We start from the raw sequence: 23,027 nt of genomic DNA, 5'->3' as shown, positions 1-23,027 counted from the left end.
AGATGCTCATTGTGACACATACCTCAAATACAACAAAGAGATCACCCATAGTCTCTTCCTAATTTTTTTATTGGCAATAATGACCCAAGAAATAATTTTTTTACCCTGCATAAGTTAAACATACTTTCTTTCATATTATAATTAAATATTTTTTCCTTTCCATTTCTCCCCATCAATAATGACTGTTAGAATTAAATGAATGCTTAATCGCAAGAATTTGATTTTTTACCTTGAACATGTTTAGATTGATCAAAAAGCTTTTTACGGTTTTGCACATTACACTCGAGAATTTATCAAAGTCGGAGAACTGAGATTCTGTTGTAACCCAATGGCCATCTAGAACAATTTTAATTTGATATTGATGGCAGTCTGATTCACATTCCATTTCCATATTTTTGCTTACTAAAAATGAATAGGGCATTTTCATTTGAGTTGCATACCTCCATTCCATAATATAGATTTTCTTTTGTGGACAGCCTTCCCCCTATCTTTACAATACCTGCGCTTTGCTGGGGGGGAAAACTGGTATATGCACTGAAGGAACTGTAGTTGCAAAAATGGCCATTCTGTATGTCACCAATCGTCTCGCGGTAAAGGGTAGCTGATCAATTATTGGCCACATATACAAAAATTCCTGTCCTAACAATCCAACTAGGCCTCACTGAGATTTCTTTGACGCTTGTTAAATATTGGATTTTCAAGTAATTCTTTAGCCGAAGGCCTTTGAACTGGATCTGGATCTAGCATTACCTGATCAAATTACCAAATCATCAGATTCCATAAACAACAAAGTTGCAATCTCTCCAAAATATGCTGCTGTTAGCACGTCTAGAAAGGTTCAACTTCCTTGTTTCCAATAATTGCACTAGAGTATTAAAAATATGCATGATACCTTGAGTAAGTTTTGAAAATGCAACGAATGGCCAGGAAGAAGTGGCATTTTTCCCTCCCTAAGGTTGAAAAACTGAGATCCTGATTGTGGCAAAGTGGAACCTCTCACAAGCTCATACATAGCAGCCCCCAAGGAAAATATATCAACTTTGTCAAGGTGATCATAATTCTCATTCAAGATTTCTTGAGGCATATAACGTGCATCACCCTCTTCAATTGGCAAGCTCTGATTAAGGAGAGTTGCACATCCAAAATCACCAAGTTTATAAACACCATTCTTCACATAAATATTATCAGGTTTTACATCTAAGTGAGCAATTCCTCGTCCATGGATAAAACGTAATGCCTTTGCAATCTGTAAGAAATCCAATGTCAAAAGAACGAACTAGATAAACATGAAATATGAAGAGTTAAGAGCATTTTGAAATTGGTTCGAACAATATAAAAGTTAAGCTGGTTTTTAAATCATGTAAAATATTTCTGTCAAATGGTTTGTGGGGGGATTCTAATTTAAAACGTGTTAACAATGCGGGACTCCATAGTTGAAGAAGTAAAATTTAACAAAACAAGCTTAAAAACAGAAGACTACATGCCTAATTGTAAAGGCAATGGAACATGAACGAAAACAGTATCATGCGTGTCTTATCCCTCCCATTTTTATTAGTAGAGTCCTTTAATACCAATAATCACACATATACTACAAGAAGACATAATTCCATTTAAAATTAAATCAAAATAACCACAATTCTCAATTCCACTAAATAAAATTTTATATATATAAGTATGTATGTCTTCTCCTAAAAGTTATTCAAGACGCCTAAATTGTCAAATAAAAATTTAAAGTCTTGCGTGTAAGTCTGAGCACTCAGTCTTTTTCCAAGCACTCCAGATATTACATTAGAAGGGAAGGCAATATGAAGATCACCTTTTGCAATGCTGTGCATCAAAAAGAAATAAATTGAAAAATAAAAATCTTATACAGAATAAGTTCCTTCATATTAGATATTCTCAGAAGAAATGCATCGATCTCCTATATGTGTTCTATGAATGAGAATTCAAAGGTTCATAAAAAAGCATTTATAAGTTGAAAAATGCTCTAAGAAATGTTAACCTGATATAAGACTTCCAACACTTTGTTCTCTGTGAATGATTTGGAAGATTTATTTATGGATAAGCTGCAATCACAGAGCTCCATCTGAATGTAGAGTTGCTCATTTTCAAACCAAGAGGAGTAATATCCAACAATATTTTCATGACATCCTACAGAGATCATTGTAAAACCAATTGAGAAAAAATGGCTTTGGTGTCAAATATATGAAGCAAAATAAGCAAATTTATTATAATAATGATATACAAACCTAAAGCTGCCAATGCCTGAACTTCCATCAAAGCTTTCCTCCTGACAAATGCAAATAGTTCAGTCCAAGCTAGTTGATTGAATAAGCAATGGAAGTATCTAAAAAGGCATATAGAAGCTACTTCTCTGCATCTTGATATAACTGCCTTGTGCTATGTTTCACAGCATACAAGTAACCATCAATTCTCTTTAATACTTTGAAAACACGGCTGAAGTTTCCAGTGCCAATTTGCTAGAAAGGTGCACAAAGTTCAATAATTTACACAACCACCAAAAGATGATGATTTGGAAGGAGTTGAGAATTCTTAGATCCAGGAGAGGTACCTGCATCTCATGAAAATCTGTTTGATAGCGTGAAAGGCCATCTCCACAACCGATTGCAGAGAAAAAACCTGTAGATTGAAGCATTGATTAATTAAAACAAATCTCCAGAACCTGCATGGTGCAACAACTTTGCCATTCAAGGAAGAAAGAACTAAATGGAAAGATATTGTAAGAACCTTGCAAGCACAGCAACTTTTTATTGACAACCGTACCTGCACATTTTGACCTTTGATTGCCATATGGATCTACATCTACTTCTGAGGCATCCATTAAATATGGGTTCTTAATGCAAGGAGGGGGCATAACCCGACAGCGCAAGGCAACAGCAGATTGTGATACATAATTATGGCACCTTTGAGTGCCAGTTACAGTTGTTTTCTCGATATTTCCTTCATCTGTATCAAAAGTAGCTTTGCCAATCTCCAAAATTTGTTGCTGGTCAGACAAGGTAGGGCTGAGAGGATTGGCTAAGATAACATCTGGGAGCAGTTTATATATTTAATATGAAAAAGAGAAGGTAGTATGAAGAGAGAACTTAGCAATGTTTGGTAAATTATGAATAAATGAGATCATGTGAGTACAATTTTGTAATCTAAAAAGCATAAAGCATTTATGTTCATCAAGGAATGGATAAAAAGACAAGCTCAACGGAGCAACCAATCTTACCCTGTCGAAGTTTTTTGGTTTTAGTAGTGTTTAGCTTCTCTGGGGATTCAGGGCACAACATGTTCTCCTGTGACAATCAAAGTGGAGACATTCAGTTTTGGTACTTTTGCATATATCAAACTCTGTATAATGTTCCATCCATTATTAACATCACCTTGTTGTAATCGGAGCTGTTCAGTAAATTTTGATCCACTGGTGTTATGTAATCTGGAGTGCTGCATTGCAAAACATATAGGGAAAGGGGAAAAAGGAGATTAAAAATTCAAAATCCAAAACGCATCATTATATTCCGTGTTGCAATCAATGTACATGGACTTTAGTTGGAATAATATGTCTACCCACAAAGACAAAGTGAGGCACATCTTTTTTCCAAATAAGCAAACTAATTTCTGATTTCAAGCTTATGCATGCTTATCAACGAGCATTAGCAGTATTAGGTTTATAAAAGATCACATTTGATTTGAAAAATCAACAGTAGCAGCATCGTTAAACATAGTTAGATTATTAGGTTGATAAAAGATAACCTTTGATTTGAAAAATCAACAGTAGCAGCATCGTAACCTTTGATTTGAAAAATCAACAGTAACAGCATCGTTAAACATAGTTAGGTTTGATTTGATTGCATTGAATAGATCTTAACATAAATCTCTGCTTTGCAATTGAATTCGGGGATTGGAGCATCAGGAGTAAGGGTCTGATGAAACTTAGCAATCAATTACATCTGGTTCCCCAACTCAGGGAGCAAAGTTAATCAATCCTATAAAATATATAATTGAATACCGATTCATATTATCAAAAATCAGGTAAAGCACCGAAATTTAAACCAAAAAAAAAAAAAAAACGTAATGAAATCTTATATAAAATTAAGAATGACTAACCAGAAGAAGTCCTGACTAAGAATGAAGTCTTTCTCATCAACATCGACATCGCCAATGCTCGGGTTTTCCGTTGAGGAAAAGAGCTGTGAGTCGAACGCTTCAGAATCGAGAAGGTTCTGGAAGCGAGAAGATGAATTAGACACTAGCGCGGTGGAAGAAGACGATTGCTGGTACTGGAGAGGAATCACAGAGATTTGTCCCAGCTGAACCTGCAAGTGCCTTGCTAATGTGCTCTTCATTTTACTGCTCTCTCTCCTCTTCCTTTTGCTTCCCTTCAGCGTTTTCCTCTTCATCAATCACCAGCACCACCCTAGCGAGCGCCAGACAACACCACACCCACTATTTTTCCTCTTCTTATTATATAATCTATTTATTTATAACTCTTCGTCTTCTTCTCTGTATAGCATAATTATTTATAACAATTTTTTTAATTTCTTTTTTTACAATTCAAAATTACGCGGGTTCGCAAATCTTCTTTAGCAAGAATCATGGATACATTGACTACCGTGAACCCTACTCTAACATCAAATCCTCTCCGTACAGTACTCAACCACGTTGATTTAGCCAATCACTGTGGTGCATCAAACCGATGTATGATAGGCTAATATGTACCGAGTACTATGTGAGCTTTCTTCTCTCTGGTGGTGGCGGACACAAAAGGCGCGCCTTTTCAGAATATTCTTGGTTGTTGTGCAGTAAACTAAATGGGCCGTGGCCTAACGATCGTGGAAGGCACAGAGGCCCAAAAGAATATAAAAAGACAATCGGTTTGTTTCGTGGATTTTTTCGGGTTCCTCGGCGGCCGCGCTTGCGGTGCAGGGATACCAAATGTGGCAGCAGAATTCGTTTACGGCGAAATTCTTCATTATATTTTGGTTTTCGTTGAAGTTTAGGCTCTTTGATAACCATGACTACCTGTTGAAGCACTATTTTGGATTTTAAATCTAAAAACAGAGCTTTTTAAGTTTTCTTGTTATTGCACTTGCCCCTTGCGAGTAGCCAGCTTTCATACGAGTTGGCGATCAGGTGTTTACGATGCCCTTTTTCTTACTGTGATTTTGAATTTTTATAGTTAAGGATTACTTTAATCTCTATTGTTTTTTATTTCATTTTCATAGACAACTCAACGGAGTAATGGTTGAATTTCAATTCATAAAATTTTGTGAATTCGATTAAATTATATATTTTGTATTAGAATAAAATATATTGCGTTTTAGGGTTTTAGGGTTCTTTTCTTTGGGTCTTAGCATTGCGTCATGTGGGCTGGACGCAAAATAGTAAGCTTTGTGGTAAAAATAGTTATCACTTTTTAATGACTTTTAAATAAAGAATAAATCTAATAAATCTCACAACTCTCTTGTTTAAAGCTAAGCTTGTAAAGTAGAGAAATTTGAATTTCATAATGCTTATAATTTTTTATTTTATTTAGTAAATGAATAATTGTTTTGACTTTTAATGAAAGTTAAATTTTACCTGATAACTCTGAGTCTCCCTGGACTCCCTATTTGATAGATCTGGTTCTCCCTCGTCCCCTGGTATCTGGATCTGATGCCTTTTTGGACTCCCTGATGGGTCTATCAAATGGGTCTCCATGTTCTATTTGATGAAAGGACCTGCAAAATAAGGGGAGACAGTCAGGGGTCTACCGGGGATGCCCCGGCGGAGACCCTCCGACGTTCAAGTCAGGTTTCATGAATTGGAAGAGTGTATTCAGGCAAGAGTTGCGGAGAATATAAAAATGGAGTCCAGGCAGGAGAGGAAAAAGAAGAAGATACCCCCCTTGCAAGAGAAGACCCCCCGGTATATAGTGCTTCCTGTCCTTGTCACTCAGACCCGTACGTACGGGCGTGTCAGGCACCTGCTCCATGCGTAACGGCCATTTAATGCTCTCCAGAGCGCATGCGGGTAGGGCTGGTGAGTGATTGGGCCTACTCCCTTATGGGGCTTGTGCTCATATCTGATCCGGATCATCCTGGGTTGCCGGCCCAGGCTCGTGAAGTCGAGCCGCCTCTCGAGTGTATGATTTGATGGGCTTTGGACCTGTGGCCTTGCTTTGGACCTGTGGCCTTCTTTTGGACCCGACCTTATTTGCTGGGCTAGGAAAGATCTGGAGGTTATCAATTGCCCATTTACCTCCTCAGCAGTTATTCCATGACTGGTGAGGGGGTAAATACTTAGGCTCCACCAATGACCGTGCAGCTCGAGAACGGCTCTTGTCAAAACGTCCTTTGCTTGCCTTATTATTTTTTTCTCTTTACTTTGGTGTTTAAATGTATGGCGATCTGGAGATGTGTATTTGATGATGAATGATATTTCACCTCGGCCTATGTCTCATCATTATTTTCTACTCACACTGTCTTCTGATTTTGTCAACTTTACTTATATGAGCTCGGACGTCTTATCCCTCTGGATGTAAACTTTTGGCGATTAGTGCGGTCTGAGCTGTGTGCTCCACTAGGATATGGAGCTCGGCCTTTTGTCGTCTTCCTCTCCCAGGGGCATCTTTGCTAAGTATTTGTTTACTGTGAGCTAATCCGAGCTGTGAGCAGGGTCTCTTGTTTTCGTTTATCCTTTTGTGTTTTTTCTGTATTTGCAGGCCTTTTCACGTAGGGTGCTCGGCTCTCTGGTATGTCTTCTATATTCAGCTTTATTCAGCTTGGCTGTTAACTTATTGTGAGTCCGTTCATACTGCGGATTAAGGAGCTCGGATTTTTGTTCTTTGCTTAGGCATTTACGCCTATAACTTGTGATACTGCCTGTGCTACGGGCTCAGGAGTTCAAAATTTTGCCTTCCACACATTTGATGCCCCGAGCTCTTTTGTAAAGTCAGACTTGATTTCTTGCTTTCTTGTCGAGCCTTATACGGGCTGTGTTTCAGTCTGACTGCTTGTTTGTTCGGCTTTAACTTTTTCTTTTATAGGCTTACAGCCCTGTTGGTGCAGACCTAGAGCCCCTCCAAGCTTCTGGGGAGATCGACCCTGGATTGCAGAGGTCGAACTATCTGTTTTGGATTTGACCGTCTTGCCTTCTTGATTTTTTATCTGAGCGTTGGACTCTCGTGTATGTTTTTTGCCCCCGAGTATTTATGGGCTGTCTGCTCTCGAGCGTTTTACGGGCTCTTTGTTACCTGGACCTCTCTCTAGGCCAGCTGAGTTGGTTTAGTGCTAGCAGTCAATTCTCGAGGTCGGTGCCTCTTATGATTGCCCCTGATTCTCTGTTTGGCTTTGTATTTTGGTATGCAGTTAAGGTCTTCTATGGCTCAGTGAGGTCTTCTTTTGCCAGGACCTCACTGAGGTCTTCTATGTCTCAGTGAGGTCTTCTTTTGCAGTGAGGTCTTCTATGTCTCAGTGAGGTCTTCTTTTGCAGTGAGGTCTTCTATGTCTCAGTGAGGTCTTCTTTTGCCAGGACCTCACTGAGGTCTTCTATGGCTCAATGAGGTCTTCTTTTGCCAGGACCTCACTGAGGTCTTCTATAGCTCAGTGAGGTCTTCTTTTGCCAGGACCTCATTGAGGTCTTCTTTTGCCAGGACCTCATTGTTGTCTTCTATGGCTCAGTGAGGTCTTCTTTTGCTAGGACCTTACTGAGGTCTTCTATGGCTCAGTGAGGTCTTCTTTTGCCAGGACCTCACTGAGGTCTTTTTTTGTCAGGACCTTACTGAGGTCTTCTATGTCTCAGTGAGGTCTTCTTTTGCCAGGACCTCACTGAGGTCTTCTATGGCTCAGTGAGGTCTTCTTTTGCCAGGACCTCACTGAGGTCTTCTATGTCTCGGTGAGGTCTTTTTTTGCCAGGACCTCACTGAGGTCTTTTATGGCTCAGTGAGGTCTTCTTTTGCCAGGACCTCAGTGAGGTCTTCTATGACTCAGTGAGGTCTTCTATGGCTCAGTGAGGTCTTCTTTTGTCAGGACCTCACTGAGGTCTTCTATGGCTCAGTGAGGTCTTCTTTTGTCAGGACCTCACTTGACGCGGAACCCTATGGCACAAGCCTCAAACCCACACGCACAAGTAGATATGGAATCCAAAGATCTGATAAACCCACCTCCTATGGCACCCCACACTTAGAGAAGCTGAAACACCAATGATTGAAGGATTTAGATGAGAATCTGACAAACGCCACAACAAATAGTTGATAAGTTAATCGAGATTCCTGGTGCAATTGATGAAAGCAAATCCTCACTCTCACTCAAAGCAATACACGCCAAAGGCATGAAAATAATTCTGATAATTTGATTTCAAAAGCTGTCTCTTACAATTGTTTCTTATCCTTATATAGTAAGGAGAAAAACAATTAAAACCCTAAGACACTCTTCTTGGGCCTGACTTAAACACATAAGGCCCAAGCCCAATCATATACTAAAATAACACATAAGTATTAAAACATAAGCCCAAAACATGGCCCAACACTCTAAAACTTAAAAGATAAAATATGGCCAGAATACAAGCCCAAACAAAACTAAAATAAAACAAGTGTTTAAATAATAAAACTAGCAAGCCCATCCTAACAAAGTTGAATCTTCACAAAACCCTTACTTGATCTTCACTTTAGGCTTTCCTTTATGTAGTTTTAGCCCATAGGTTTGATTAGGCTCCCTCAGCCTATGATTGCAAGTGTTGCACCAAATCTGTCCCATATGAATTAAAGCACGCCCCAAATATATATGGATTATATGAATATGATTTTGAACTACTCTTGGATCCATTGGAATGATATAAGTTTGCTCCACACCATAGTTAGAAATTTGTCCTATTGGATCCGTATCATTCCCTCTTTCTTTAGAAAAGATTCGTCCTCGAATCTTGCTGATATTTATGTCAAGAAGGAAAGCTTTAGGCACCCATGTATCTTCAAAGACCTCCTTTTGAATAGGTGGAAATAGTATAAAACTTTCATCATGGATGTTTTCATCAACAACCTGCACATCAAGAACAAATGAACTAGACATAAAAATATTAGTCATAGAAATATCATGTGGATGTGACCCATTCTCCTCTACAACTTCCAAAACAGTCTTATTCACCTCCTCCACCTCATCAATCCTGTGCTCCCCATGTCCACCATCATTCACAACCTCTTCTATAAGCTCATTAATGGAATTTTCAAGAACAACTACATTAGATGATTGCATTACAACTTCCTCTTCAATTTGAATCTGTATGGAAGTTGACATTGCAACTTTAGCCTCTTCTTTCTCCTTTTCTTTCTCTATCTTCCCTCCTTGAACTAGTCTTGATTCTTTTCCAGCCTCGTTACCCTCAAACTCACTCTTTTCTCTCATTTTTTCCACAGAACTCAAGCTCTCACTCACCTTTGTAGCCAAGGCCGAAGCCTCCCTCTCCCTCTCCAGCATTTTTATGTGATCGGCATATACCTCTTGAGGTGATAAAGGAGCGAGTATAAGCTTCTGTCCTTCATGAGTGAAGGAGTACTTGTTATTGAGCCCATCATGTTGCACCTTTCTATCATATTGCCACGGCCTACCCAACAATATATGGCTTGCCTGCATAGGTACCACATCGCACAAGATCTCATCCTTATACCTACCAATAGAAAATGGTATAACCACCTGGCGTGTAACTTTGACCTCACCACAGTCGTTCAACCATTGCAATCTGTATGGCTTAGGGTGTTTAATAGAAGTCAAGCCCAATTTCTCCACCATATACACACTAGCCACATTTGCACAACTACCTCCATCAATAATGACAGTACACACTTTTCCATTAACCAAACACCTAGTGTGAAATATGTTTTCCCGCTGTTTCAGGCTTTCTTCCTTAACCTGCATATTCAGAGCACGCCTAGCAACAAGCATCTCACAATGTGCAGCAAGCAACACATTATTAACAAACACATCCGAATCATCACAGTCATTATTGCAATTATGAGTTCTTTGAGGTATTCTTGTAGAAGTGGACGCTGGTGAGACATTCTGATCTTTACTCATCCTACCTTTAATCAACAAAGAACAAAGAGAACTAGCAAATATTGTGTTAGAAAAGAAAGAACTCAAGTGTTTGCACACTTACCACTCTTTTGCTGATTCTTCAATTGCACTTCAGAAACTAAGGTCAACCAACTAACCACAAGGTGCGTTTAATGAAACAAAAAAAAGAAAACCTAAAGAAAGAACGAAGAGCGCAAAAACTAGAAAGAAGACACTGACAATTTGGAAAGTAACACACGAACTAGGTTTTGTGCTACTTGAAAATATCACCTAGAGTATAGACACAAGCAAATAATACTCCAGCAATGTCAAGGAAATAAAACAAGCTTAAACCAAAAAGGAAACTTAGAATTCAAATAAAAACGAATCTGGAAAATTTTGAATTTAATTCACTTCAAAGTAAATTAAATATGGATCTATTAAAATCTACCCAAAAAGGCAAGTATCAAGACCCACAAATAGAGACAGAAAAAAAAATCAAATAAAATTCAATAGGCAGATTTCTTTTGTCTCTAATCTGGATTCAACCCAATTCAAATTTCAAATTTCCAAATTGATTCCCACAAACTACAGCAATCAATTGAGATAGGTACGGAAATATAGATACAATCACAATTTCTGCCAGAACAAGATAAGGCAAAGGGATTTTTTTTTTTCGTTTTTTTTTTTTTTTTTTGTATTGTGATTTTTTTTTTGTGATGCACGAAGAAAAGGAAAACTCAGAAAAAAAAAACTCAGAAAAAAAGGAAAACTCAATAACGAAGGAAAGGAAACTCACAGAAATCAATAACGAAGAAAAGGAAAACTCAGAAAAAAAACTCTAGATCCTGAGATAAATAAGAATTTACCTCACTTTGGCTCTGATACCAACTGACGCGGAACCCTATGGCACAAGCCTCAAACCCACACGCACAAGTAGATATGGAATCCAAAGATCTGATAAACCCACCTCCTATGGCACCCCACACTTAGAGAAGCTGAAACACCAATGATTGAAGGATTTAGATGAGAATCTGACAAACGCCACAACAAATAGTTGATAAGTTAATCGAGATTCCTGGTGCAATTGATGAAAGCAAATCCTCACTCTCACTCAAAGCAATACACGCCAAAGGCATGAAAATAATTCTGATAATTTGATTTCAAAAGCTGTCTCTTACAATTGTTTCTTATCCTTATATAGTAAGGAGAAAAACAATTAAAACCCTAAGACACTCTTCTTGGGCCTGACTTAAACACATAAGGCCCAAGCCCAATCATATACTAAAATAACACATAAGTATTAAAACATAAGCCCAAAACATGGCCCAACACTCTAAAACTTAAAAGATAAAATATGGCCAGAATACAAGCCCAAACAAAACTAAAATAAAACAAGTGTTTAAATAATAAAACTAGCAAGCCCATCCTAACAAAGTTGAATCTTCACAAAACCCTTACTTGATCTTCACTTTAGGCTTTCCTTTATGTAGTTTTAGCCCATAGGTTTGATTAGGCTCCCTCAGCCTATGATTGCAAGTGTTGCACCAAATCTGTCCCATATGAATTAAAGCACGCCCCAAATATATATGGATTATATGAATATGATTTTGAACTACTCTTGGATCCATTGGAATGATATAAGTTTGCTCCACACCATAGTTAGAAATTTGTCCTATTGGATCCGTATCATCACTGAGGTCTTCTATGGCTCAGTGAGGTCTTTTTTTGCCAGGACCTCACTGAGGTCTTCTTTTGCCAGGAGATCTTGGGGATCCTGGTCTTTGTTGCTCCAGGAGATCTTGGAGATCTTCGCCGGCCGTTTTTGTTTTGTTTTTCCGGGAGTTCTAGGGGATCCCAGTCTTCTTTGTTTTTCCGGGAGTTCTAGGGGATCCCGGTCTTCGTGCTCCGGGAGGTCTTTTAAGATCCTCACTGGCCATTTTTATTTTGTTTTTCCGGGAGTTCTAGGGGATCCCGTTCTTCGTGCTCCGGGAGGTCTTTTAAGATCCTCACCGACCGTTTTTATTTTGTTTTCCTGAGAGTTCTAGGGGATCCCGGTCTTCGTACTCCGGGAGGTCTTTTAAGATTCTCACCGGCCGTTTTTATTTTATTTTTCCGGGAGTTCTATGAGATTCCGGTCTTCATGCTCCGGGAGGTGTTTTAAGATCCTCACCGGCCGTTTTTATTTTGTTTTCCCAGGAGTTCTAGGGGATCCCGGTCTTCTTTGTTTTTCCGGGAGTTCTAGGGGATCCCGGTCTTCGTGCTCCGGGAGGTCTTTTAAGATCCTCACCGGCCGTTTTTATTTTATTTTCCCGGGAGTTCTAGGGGATCCCGGTCTTTTACCTCTGAGGTATCTATGGCTCAGGGTCTTCTAAAGGATTCAGGATTTTTCTGCAAAATAAGAACTTGCACAGAGCGTATATAACGAAGATGCTCGTTGTTAATTCAATTCATTAATAAATAATATGTCACACATGCCATTTAGTTTCATGTTTTAAATGGTCGCAAATTTATTTTTCGATAATTAATATGAAGGCATTAATTGCAATTGAATGCAAGATATTTTATTCTGCCTAATAAAAACTATCATAAAAAGGGTTATTTGTCCAATCACACAAGAAATCAATTTTAAAATAACAGGCAATTTAGGTGGTCAAATGAATTAATTTGACCTCGATAAAATCGTTTAGGAAACGAGACAGAAGCACACTCCCGTGCGTTCCAGCACCACTTCGCTCGACGTGCTCCTTGAATTGCGTCACCATACTGTAGGCGACAAGATCCATATTCCTAGCATTAAGTGCATCCATAAGAGCCATGACACAGTGGGCCTGAAACGCTTCGATCCGCTCGGGTCGGGTCGTATGGGAATCGCCGAAGAAGAGGAGGTCAGGGACATAGAGATTGAATTTTGTGAATTTTGGGGACCCAGCGGTGCATGACGGTACCATCGTAGAGATCGGTGGTGGGGGATTTGAGGCCCGCCTTAGTGCTTCTTTAGTTTAAACGCAGAAAACCAGCAACGATGGATTTGCTAAGACCGACGGCTTTACGCGAACCACAATAGAGAGTGGCGACTGGACGCAACGATCATTTTTATTCGACCTGAAATATTAGTTCGACCTCGCCTATTTTTTATTTATTAATCTTCTTTCTAACCTAACCTGAGATTTCACAGTCGATCTGCTCCTCTCACCTTGACAATATATACACAGCCAACTCACAAAATATATATATCATTGATTCTTTTTTTTTTTTCTTTTTATAGAAAAGATTAAAATCTGTACTCATAGACAAACATTTTGATCTGAAGTTTCATCTCATCAGATCTCAAAGAAAAGGTTAGTAATAATAAAATTTAATAAATGTTAAAATAAACAACGAGGGCAGGAAAATGAAGATTAAAAGACTGTCAAGATATTCTTGAGCCAGCTGGGTCTTTCTTTTCAGCTAGGCTGTTCAGCTGGGTTATTGTAAATCTCCAGCTTTCTTTTCGCATAAGCTTTCATATCTCTATGTGGATCTCAATGGGTGGATTTAAGAACTCCAGTGACGAAAAGATCTACTTCGTTCCCACAGACGGCTCCACTTGATAACTCTGAATCTCCCTGGGCTCCCTATTTGATAGATCTGGTTCTCCCTCGTCCCCTGGTATCTGGATTTGATTCCTTTTTGGGCTCCCTGATGGGTCTATCAAATGGGTCTCCATGTTCTATTTGATGAAAGGACCTGCAAAATAAGGGGAGAAAGTCAGGGGTCTACCGGGGATGCCCCGGTGGAGACCCTCCGATGTTGAAGTCAGGTTTCATGAATTAGAAGAGTGTATTCAGGCAAGAGTTGCGGAGAATATAAAAATGGAGTCCAGGCAGGAGAGAAAAAAGAAGAAGATACCCCCTTGCAAGAGAAGACCCCCTTGTCACTCAGGCCCGTACGTACGGATGTGTCAGGCACCTGCTCCATGCGTAACGGCCATTTAATGCTCTCCAGAGCGCATGCGGGTAGGGCTGGTGAGTGATTGAGCCTACTCCCTTATGGGGCTTGTGCTCATATCTGATTCGGATCATCTTGGGTTGTCGGCCCAGGCTCGTGAAGTCGAGCCGCCTCTCGAGTGTATGATCTGATGAGTTTTGGACCTGTGGCCTTTTTTTAGACCCGACCTTATTCCTGGGCTAGGAAAGATCTGAAAGTTATCATTACATTTTTCCATGAATTTTCTGCTGATGAAGACGCAACAGTTCGTGGCTGCTAAAATTCAATGAAGATTAGTATTGTATTAGCTTACTTAAAGGGTTTAAAAATTTTAAAAATAAAACCCAATATGATAATTGATTTGGTCTGAATTTAATTTAATTATCAATAAACTGCCATTTTGTTTTCTAGCTTTTTTTCCTGGCCTGTCATACTCATATAGGTTAAAGTAGGCCTCATCTTTCAATAATATAGTAATACAATTTATCAATGTAAACTTAGAGGACATGAATGATTCCTTTCTCACAAGCTCACACTAGTCTTTTCTTTTCTTTTTTATGTTTATTTGTTCATTTTCTCCTCAATGCCTGTCGTCTTAGGTAGAAAAAAAAACTACTCATAATGAAGGACAAGATCCAGTGATTTGCATACTAGAAATAAGAAATTAGATATAATCACACACATCACATTAAACAAGCAAAGATTTTTCTTTCAGACAACTTTTATAATAGTTTCCTCCCGGCCTATGGACTATGTGCATGTGCCACAACACAAAGGGGTGTCTTCCTGCGAATAATAAGTGTATATTTGTCGCTCATGTCCAGATCCTCTGCTCTTGTCCCATGAGGCAACTCCCAATCAAACCAGTACAGCAAGTTAGCTATTGCATATTCTGTTTCTGCATACGCATAAGACATTCCAGGGCAAAATCTTCTCCCAGTACCAAATGAAAACAAGAGCTGTTTGTGTTCCTTAGAATCTTGTGAACAGTTGAGAAATCTCTCCGGAAGAAACTCCTCTGGCCTGTCCCACAATTTGGAGTCCCTCTGAATTGCCCATGTATTTATGAACACCCTTGTTTTCTTCGGAATATCATAGCCTTGGAGCTTAATACTTGCTGATGTTTGTCGGCGCATCATTGCTGAAGCATGAAATCTCACAGTCTCTTTCATAACACATTTCAAGTATTCCATCTGGTTTATATCAGATTCAGTTATGTTTGATTTGTTTCTGACCACTCTTCTTACCTCTTCTTGAGCTTTATTCATTATTCTTGGATTTTTCATCAGCTCCGACATCATCCAATCCATGGTTGCCGCTGTAGTGTCTGTCCCCACAATGAACATGTCCTGAAATTAACATCAATCTTAAACTTAGCATCTGTACTCAAAATGGTAGATGGAAATTAAAATCATTACCATTAGAATTGCTTTAACGTTGTTCCGAGACAGATCAAGCTCAGTCCCCTCCATTCGTAGACGTAGAAGAATATCGACCAAGTACTGCTCATTATCATCATTCATTAACGCCTGGCGTTCTCTGATCACTCGATCGAAGAAATCGTTTAATTCTCTGGAGATTTCCTCCAAATTCCCAACCAAGCCGGTTAAATGATCGATCCAACTCAAGTATGGAAACAAATCACGGAAGCAGAAGGATGCTAGAAGGTCCATTGTCCTCCTCGCCATTTCTCCGAAACTCTTATACTTGCCACCTTCGCCATCATATAGGCAACCAAAAGCTGATTTTGATAATACGTTATGTGATAGAGACATGAAATGATCACTGATGTTAATTGCAGCTCCATTGATGCTCAAAAGCCGGATCTTCTCAACCATCTTCGCAACTTCTTCTTCCCTTACGAAGTGAAACGCTTGGACCCTTCTCTGGCTCAAGAGTTGAAGAGCACACAGCTTCCTTGCTCCCCTCCAGTACTCGCAGTATGGGCCAAATGCCATGTCAAGGCAATCCTTGAACACGATAGCTACACTAGTCAAGGAAGGTCTGTCTGCAAAAATAATATCATGTTTTTTGGTGATTTCTTCAGCCGTCTCTAAGGATGAAACCACGAGAGTTGGAACACTGCCTAGGTGCAGGAGCATCAGAGGGCCGTACTTGTTCGAAAGGTTTCTGAAGGACTCATATGGGAGTGTACTTAGCTGGTGAAGGTTTCCGATTATGGGTAGCTTTGGTGGTGATGGTGGTAGATTGAGTTTGCTGCTTCTTGTGCGCTGGAATAGCAGCAGAAGAGAAAATAAGACAAGAAAATAGAGGATGATTGTTTTTCCTTGACACCATTCCTGGAGAAAATTCAGGGAATCCATTTTCTCTTTTCAGGTGTAGAAGCTTGATCTTTAGAGAAGAAAGGGCGGCTATGAAATGATAATGAAACATACCTGCTACATTAAAAATGGTGAATTATTATTTAGTGCACTTGAACTTAACAATATTAATTAGCAGGTCAGAACATATTTAAAATGCAATTAATTAATAATTGGGTCGATTTAAATGACAATTATAACTTTATACTAGATAGAAGTTTTTATCTTCTACTTGCTCGATCATCGTCAGGAAATTTTGCCTTTCCAAGTTAAAAGCGTGGCTGAGACCTCGCATTTTTTTTTAAGCAAAATTACTGTTTATATTAATAAAATTTCATCAAATAAAAAATTATATCATTCGAAACAGAAATGATTATATCTGATACATTTTTTAACCAAAGTATAAGCAGTTAGAGTAGTATTGCGACGAACCCATCTAACAGAATTATCAGTTTTAGAGTCAAACAAAGATTTATACTTATTTAAAATCAAACTCTGCATAAGATAATTTGGTAAATAAAGAGAGATATCATTCGAAACAGAGAGACAATTATACCTAATAAATTCTCTAACCAAAGTATGAGCAGTTAGAGTAGTATTGCGACGAACCCATCTAACGGTTCTAGAATCTAACAAAGATTTACACTCATTTAAAATCAAATCCTGCGTAAGATAATTTGGCAAAAATACTTCTCAAGTGTCTGTCTAAACCCTTGCATAAGATAATTTGGCAAAGATGTTCCTCCTTCTTTCTCATCTCTCGAGCATAAATCATTAAAGTCTCCCGAATAAAGTCACGAAAGAGAATTCCTACGAGATAAAGCCCGAAAAAGGTTTTAAGACTAACGTCATCATTGCGATTCCGGAAATCCATAATAACCAGTAAACCTCCATTGAACATTACCTTCTGAAACAACTGAATCAATAAAATTTGAAGGAAAGCCAATCTCAGAAACGGACACATGACTCTTTCATATTAACGAAATGTCTCCTCCTAATCCTTGTTTATTGATTGAGAAGCAACCATCAAAATGTAAAAAATTATGAAAAAAATTCCATATGAAAACTAAAAGTTTTTGTTTCCATCAAAAATAAAATATCCAACTTGTAACTAGTGACCAAATCCTTCAATGCATTAACTGACCGAGGATTGCCGAATCCTCGGCAGTTCCAACACAGGACGATCATTGATTTCGGCTATTCCGACATTTGACGGGATGAGCAGCTTCACTGTTGCCTGTCAAATTAACATTCGCAGGGGTGTTGTAATACCCGGCTAGACTCCGGTATCGGAATTCATACCGTCCGGTGGAACCTCGGATGTCGGAAACCTCTAGAAGGGTAAAATCATGTTTTCATAAAATGTTTTGATGTGTTTTATGATTTTAAGTTGAGTTTTGAATGAAAAAGACCATGGAGGCATTTCCAAGTTCGGCCGCTGAACCTCAAGTTCGGCCGCCGAACATTGGATAGTTTAGGGGGACAAGTTAGGCTTCCGAAAGTGGCTCAGGTTCGGCCGCCGAACGTCATGTTCAGCCATCGAACTTGCATGAGTTTTGGAAGCACTTTAGGCTGCCGAAAGGTGGTCTGGCCAGCTCCTATAAAAGGGCTCCATGGCTGAAACGGGCAAGTTTTCTCCCCCCTTTTCGGCCAACGGTGAGTCCATGCTCTCCCACGGTTGACTTTTGATATTTTCCTCCAATCTTTCGAGTTTTAACAAGTTTTCTCTTGGTTTGAAGATATTTGAGCAAAAAGAGCAAGTTTTGAAGCTTGGAGACCCAAGGAGTTAGATTTCTCTCATCTCCGAGTTAGATCGCTTCTCCTCTTGATTTTCAAGAGGTAAGAGTAGATCTTTAGCTCATTCTATGTTTTAAACAAATTTTATGAAAGTTTATGGGGTAGAAATGCATATTTAGGTTATTTTTGAGTTTATGGGTTTATGTTGAGTTTTTGAGCAATGTGGGTTGTTTATGTATATTTGATGTGTTTTGGTTGGGGTTTAGGTTAGTTTGAGACCCCTATATGCTTGTTGGCTTGAGTTTACTTGTTATAGAATAGGTAAATGCATGATTGAATGGTTTGGGAGGCAAATGTGCATGTTGGAGGCTGAGTTCTGCCCTTTGGAAGAACTCAGGTTCAGCAGCCGAAGGTGGAGGCAAGCCTTTGGCTGCCGAACCCTGCCCCCGAAAGTGGACTTTCGGCTCTGGAAGGGAGTTTCGGCCGCCGAAGGTGCCGCCGAAGGTGCCGCCGAACATGCATGAGTTTCGTCTCTGGAAGGAACCTTCGGTCGTCGAACCTGCCGCCGAAAGTGCCATGTTCAGCCTTCTTTTGCATGATTTTTATGATTATTTTAAGGTGTTTTAGGGGGTTTTTGGGGAGCATTTTAGAGTCTTATTCATGTATGTTTGGTCCCTCATTTGAGTCCACCTGTGTAGGTTCAGACCCGAGGAACCGAGGACCCCAGCAGTGAGTCAGCTACTTCAGAGTCTTGTCAGAGCTAGCCTAAGGTGAGTAGAATGACTCTTTATGTTTCATAGTAAATAATGAGAGTTTTAGCATGATTCACGCATCATGAATGACATGAGATATATTAGGGTGCTTGCATTAGAACTCACGAATATGTTGCATTGCAGATTAAGTTGTTGATGTGGATGAATGTTGAATGATCCATTAGCCCTCATATGTTATGATATGATATGGAAGTCCAGGCGTGCCTGCACTACGCCCCTAGCACTATGTAAGAGAAAGTCCGGGCGTGCCAGCACTACGCCCCCGGCACGATTGGATATGTATGATATGATATGGAAGTCCAGGCGTGCTTGCATTACGCCCCTGGCATGATTAGACTGTATAGAGGGCTAAATGGTGACAAGTTCATTCTTGATGTGATTTGTCTGTAATGTGATGCATTCCATGAAAGCATGAATTTTAAATATAATGTTTTACTATTCTGCTCACTGGGCTCTAATAGCTTACCCCATTTCCCTAATCCCCCAGGTATGCAGGTACGGGATAGGTCAGGAGGTCAAGAAGAGTAAAGTTATGTTTTATGTAATAGTTAGATGTGGACATGATGAATTGTAAAGTATTGAGTAGTCATGTAATAATGATATTGAGGATTAGAATTGTGCTTGACCCTATGTGTATGGTTATCCCCTTTGATACATGATCTATGAAATGTTTTTTTTTATGATGTTTAAGTTTAACCAAACTTTTATTATGTTATGTCATCCCATTGGAGCATTGATGAGAACTCCAATGTGGGGTTGGTGGCTATGCCTATGAGTTGTGCATGCACAGGTTGAGTTTAGTAAATGAATGAGAAAAGTTCAAAATTTTTATGCATATGTTGATCATGTATGGGATTAAACAGATGTACAGGTTGTATGTTAGGCTTGCTACAGGTCCCGGCGGCCTTAAGCCGATCTGGATCCTAGCACCGGTAGCGGTCCAATTTCCAGGTCATTACAGATTGGTATCAGAGCCCTAGGTTCATATGGTCGGACCTAGAGTGTCGGGCTCATAGATGTTCTAGAAGGTCAAGCACAATAGGAAAATCATGTCCATTAGGATAGGATGTAGAGTCCTGTCTTGAATGTTGATGTGAAATGCCATGATTATATGCATGTGCATTGATGATATGCTATGTATGTGATGCGGTTCATGTGTTTGAACATAAACCATTTGATGCTAATGTTTTATGTGATGTGTGTTGTTTTTCAGTAAGCAAGATAAGAGGAACTCGTCGATCTGCACGATTGACTGGAGTACCACCCCAGAACGAGGGCACAGATGCCCGTCCTCCAGCATTGCCTAGGGCAATGTCCTGCAGGTCTAGCAGGGAGAGAACATCAAGGGACCCTAGAAGGTCTTTTGATATGAGCAGAAGGGGAACAGTGCAAGGTGGAATGTCGGAAGAGGGTATGGGAGAGTCTCAAGGAGGCACTCAGGCCTCGGGATTTGTTCAGCCACCCCAGTACCCACCTTTTTCACAAAATCTCGGGTATTCGATGGGAGGTACATCGGATTACCCCAGCTTTAATCCTTACCCTTCTCACATGCCATACCCACAGTACCCTATGTACCCACCCCCATCTTTCTACCCAGGTACAACAAACCCTAACCTAGGGGATGCTACACCTCCTCCACCACCAGTAGAACCGACTGTCCCAGAAACCCAAGTACCTAAACCTAGCTCATCTGGAGGGAGCAAGGTCAATATGACCAATTACATGAAGCTGGGTGCTCCCCAGTATGAAATAGGTGATGACCCGTTTGTGTACCTTGAAAGGGTCAAGATGATTACAGATGAGATAGGAGCTGATGACAATAGAGCCATTCAGATGGCTGGGTTCACACTGAAGTGCAAGAAGGCCCGAGAGTGGTTTAAAAATTATGTGAGCCCGAGGGTGGATGGTCTTTCATGGGAGGAGTTTGCTAATGAATTTGCTGGATGGGCTTTCCCTAACAGTTCAAGAGAGTTGAAGATGATTGAATTTGAGCAGTTGAGGCAGACAGAGGAGATGAGTGTGGATGAGTACACAGACAGGTTCTTGGAGCTGTTGCCGTTTGCTGGGCAGAATATTGACACAGATCAGAAGAAGTCAAGGAGGTATATCATGAAGTTTCATTCCAGGTATTCCTCCTTGATCCAGTCAGCAGAAAGGGAGAGTTTCCATGCCATAGTGGATATGGCCCGGAGGATGGAGGCTAGTGCAATAATCGAGGAAAAAGTTAAACAGTCAGTGGCACAGCCTTCTGGTTCCAAGACCCCAGGTGGGGGAAAGTTGGATCATTCTTCCTTGAGTTTAGCAGCTTCAGGCAGTAAGAAGTGGGACAGAGGCCACAGGAAGTCCAAGAAGAACAAGTTCTGGAACAAGATCAAGTCGGGTCTGGGATTAGGAAGTGGCTCGAGCTCAGATGCAGATAATGCAGTATGCATGAAGTGTGGGAAGCCGCACAAGAGAGTATGTCGGTTTGGGACGACAGCCTACTTCAGATGTGGGCAGGAGGGACACATGGCACGGGAGTGTCCTAGAGTAGCTTTTGTGGCACAGTCTCAGCAGACAGCTTCTGGTAGTATGGCTCAGCCAGTAGCTCCAGCCGCGACGCAGGCCAGTAGCAGAGGCAGAGGGAGAGGGGCAGCCTCTTCTTCAGCGGGTTTCAGGGTGAAGGTCAATCAGCTCCAGCACGGATCTTCACGATGACTTAGCAGGAGGCGAACACATCTAATACCGTGGTGTCAGGTAATCTCATCATTGGTTGTTCAGATGTTTATGCCTTAATGGACCCTGGTGCATCTCATTCTTTCATTGCTCCGAGGGCCGTCGAGAGGTTGGGTTTGATGGTCTCAGGGTTAGAGTGTTCCCTATGGGTCAGTGGACCCAAGTGTGACCCGTCAGTGGCAGAGTCAGTCTGCCAGTGTAGTCCAGTTTTTGTTAAGGGGAGATGCCTTTCAGCCGACCTTGTGGTTCTAGATTTGACAGATTTTGACGTCATTCTAGGGATGGATTGGCTATCTACCCATGGTGCTACCTTGGACTGCAGAGACAAGGTAGTCAGGTTCAGAGGTCAGGATAGGTCAGAGGTTGTCTTCAAAGGAGACAGGAGGGGTACACCTAGAGGTTTGATATCAGCCCTACAGGCTCGTAAGCTGCTCAGGACATGAGGGACCAAAGACCCCAGCAGTGAGTTCAGCTGCTTCTGAGTTAGTAGAGCTTCAGCCAGAGGTGAGTAGAATAAACCTTTACGATTTAAAGCAAATAAATTATAAAGTTTTCAGCATGTTTATGCATCATGAATGCCATGTGATGAAATAGGTTGTTTGCATTAGAATTCACGAATATATCGCATTGCATTTATGATGTTGATGTGGATTGGTTATTGGATGACCCTTTAGTCTTCATATGATATGGTGATGTTACGGCATGGTATAGTATGGAAGTCCAGGTTGTACCCATTCTACGTCCCTGGCACTATGTAAGAGAAAGTCCAGGTTGTACCCATTCTACGTCCCTGGCACATTGGAATGCTATGTTATGTTATGTTATGTTAAGAGAAAGACCGGTTGTACCCATTCTACGTCCCGGCACTGTTGGATTATGTAGAGGACTATTGGTGACAATACCATCCGAGATGTGATTTGTTGTGATGTGTTGCATTACATGATGGCATGAGATTTTAAATGTTTTATTATTCTGCTCACTGGGCTCTAGTAGCTCACCCCTCTCCCTTCACCCCCAGGCTTGCAGGTACAGGGTAGACCAGGAGGTCAGCAAGAGTATTGAAGTCATAAGTATGTAATAGCTAGAATGTGGACATGACAAAATTGTATTATGATACATATAGATTTGCAATGTAATGATATTGAGGTTAGAAATGTGCTTGATCATAGATTATTGTAATCCCTTTTTGATACATGATCTTAATGTTTATGGATGGCTATGTTTGACCAACTCAATGCATGTTATGTCGCCCATTGAGGGCATTGTTGAGATCCCACAGAGGAAGTAATGTTTATAGTTATGATTATGTTCAGAGCATGCACAGGTTGAGTTTGGTATATGCAAAATGTATGAAAGAAAAGTTTTAAATTTTATGTTTTCTGTTGATCATGTATGGGATTAAACAGGTTTACAGGTTACATGTTAGGCTTGCTACGGGTCCCGGCGGCCTTAAGCCGACCTGGATCCTAGCGCCG

General features: G+C 40.2%; 2 protein-coding genes across 2 annotated transcripts; both read right to left on the bottom strand.

Moving 5' to 3' along the window:
• Positions 1–337: 337 nt before the first annotated feature.
• LOC110615001 (wee1-like protein kinase) lies at positions 338–4,506 on the bottom strand. Its single transcript, XM_021756705.2, has 10 exons — positions 4,117–4,506; positions 3,393–3,453; positions 3,239–3,305; positions 2,785–3,051; positions 2,573–2,640; positions 2,371–2,480; positions 2,250–2,290; positions 2,003–2,151; positions 893–1,246; positions 338–750 (listed from the first exon to the last, which is right to left on the bottom strand). Exons 1-10 carry the CDS (start codon positions 4,407–4,409, stop codon positions 652–654), a joined length of 1,509 nt encoding a protein of 502 aa, XP_021612397.1. The 5' UTR covers positions 4,410–4,506; the 3' UTR covers positions 338–651.
• Positions 4,507–14,628: 10,122 nt separating this feature from the next.
• LOC110616141 (cytochrome P450 71A1) lies at positions 14,629–16,402 on the bottom strand. Its single transcript, XM_021758470.2, has 2 exons — positions 15,425–16,402; positions 14,629–15,355 (listed from the first exon to the last, which is right to left on the bottom strand). The coding sequence occupies exons 1-2, from the start codon at positions 16,328–16,330 to the stop codon at positions 14,750–14,752; spliced, it is 1,512 nt and encodes a 503-aa protein (XP_021614162.1). The 5' UTR covers positions 16,331–16,402; the 3' UTR covers positions 14,629–14,749.
• Positions 16,403–23,027: the final 6,625 nt, after the last annotated feature.

This window comes from Manihot esculenta, chromosome 5 (genome assembly GCF_001659605.2).
Source record: "Manihot esculenta cultivar AM560-2 chromosome 5, M.esculenta_v8, whole genome shotgun sequence".
Taxonomy (NCBI): Eukaryota; Viridiplantae; Streptophyta; class Magnoliopsida; order Malpighiales; family Euphorbiaceae; genus Manihot; species Manihot esculenta.
This window is presented reverse-complemented; position numbering and strand designations above follow the sequence as displayed.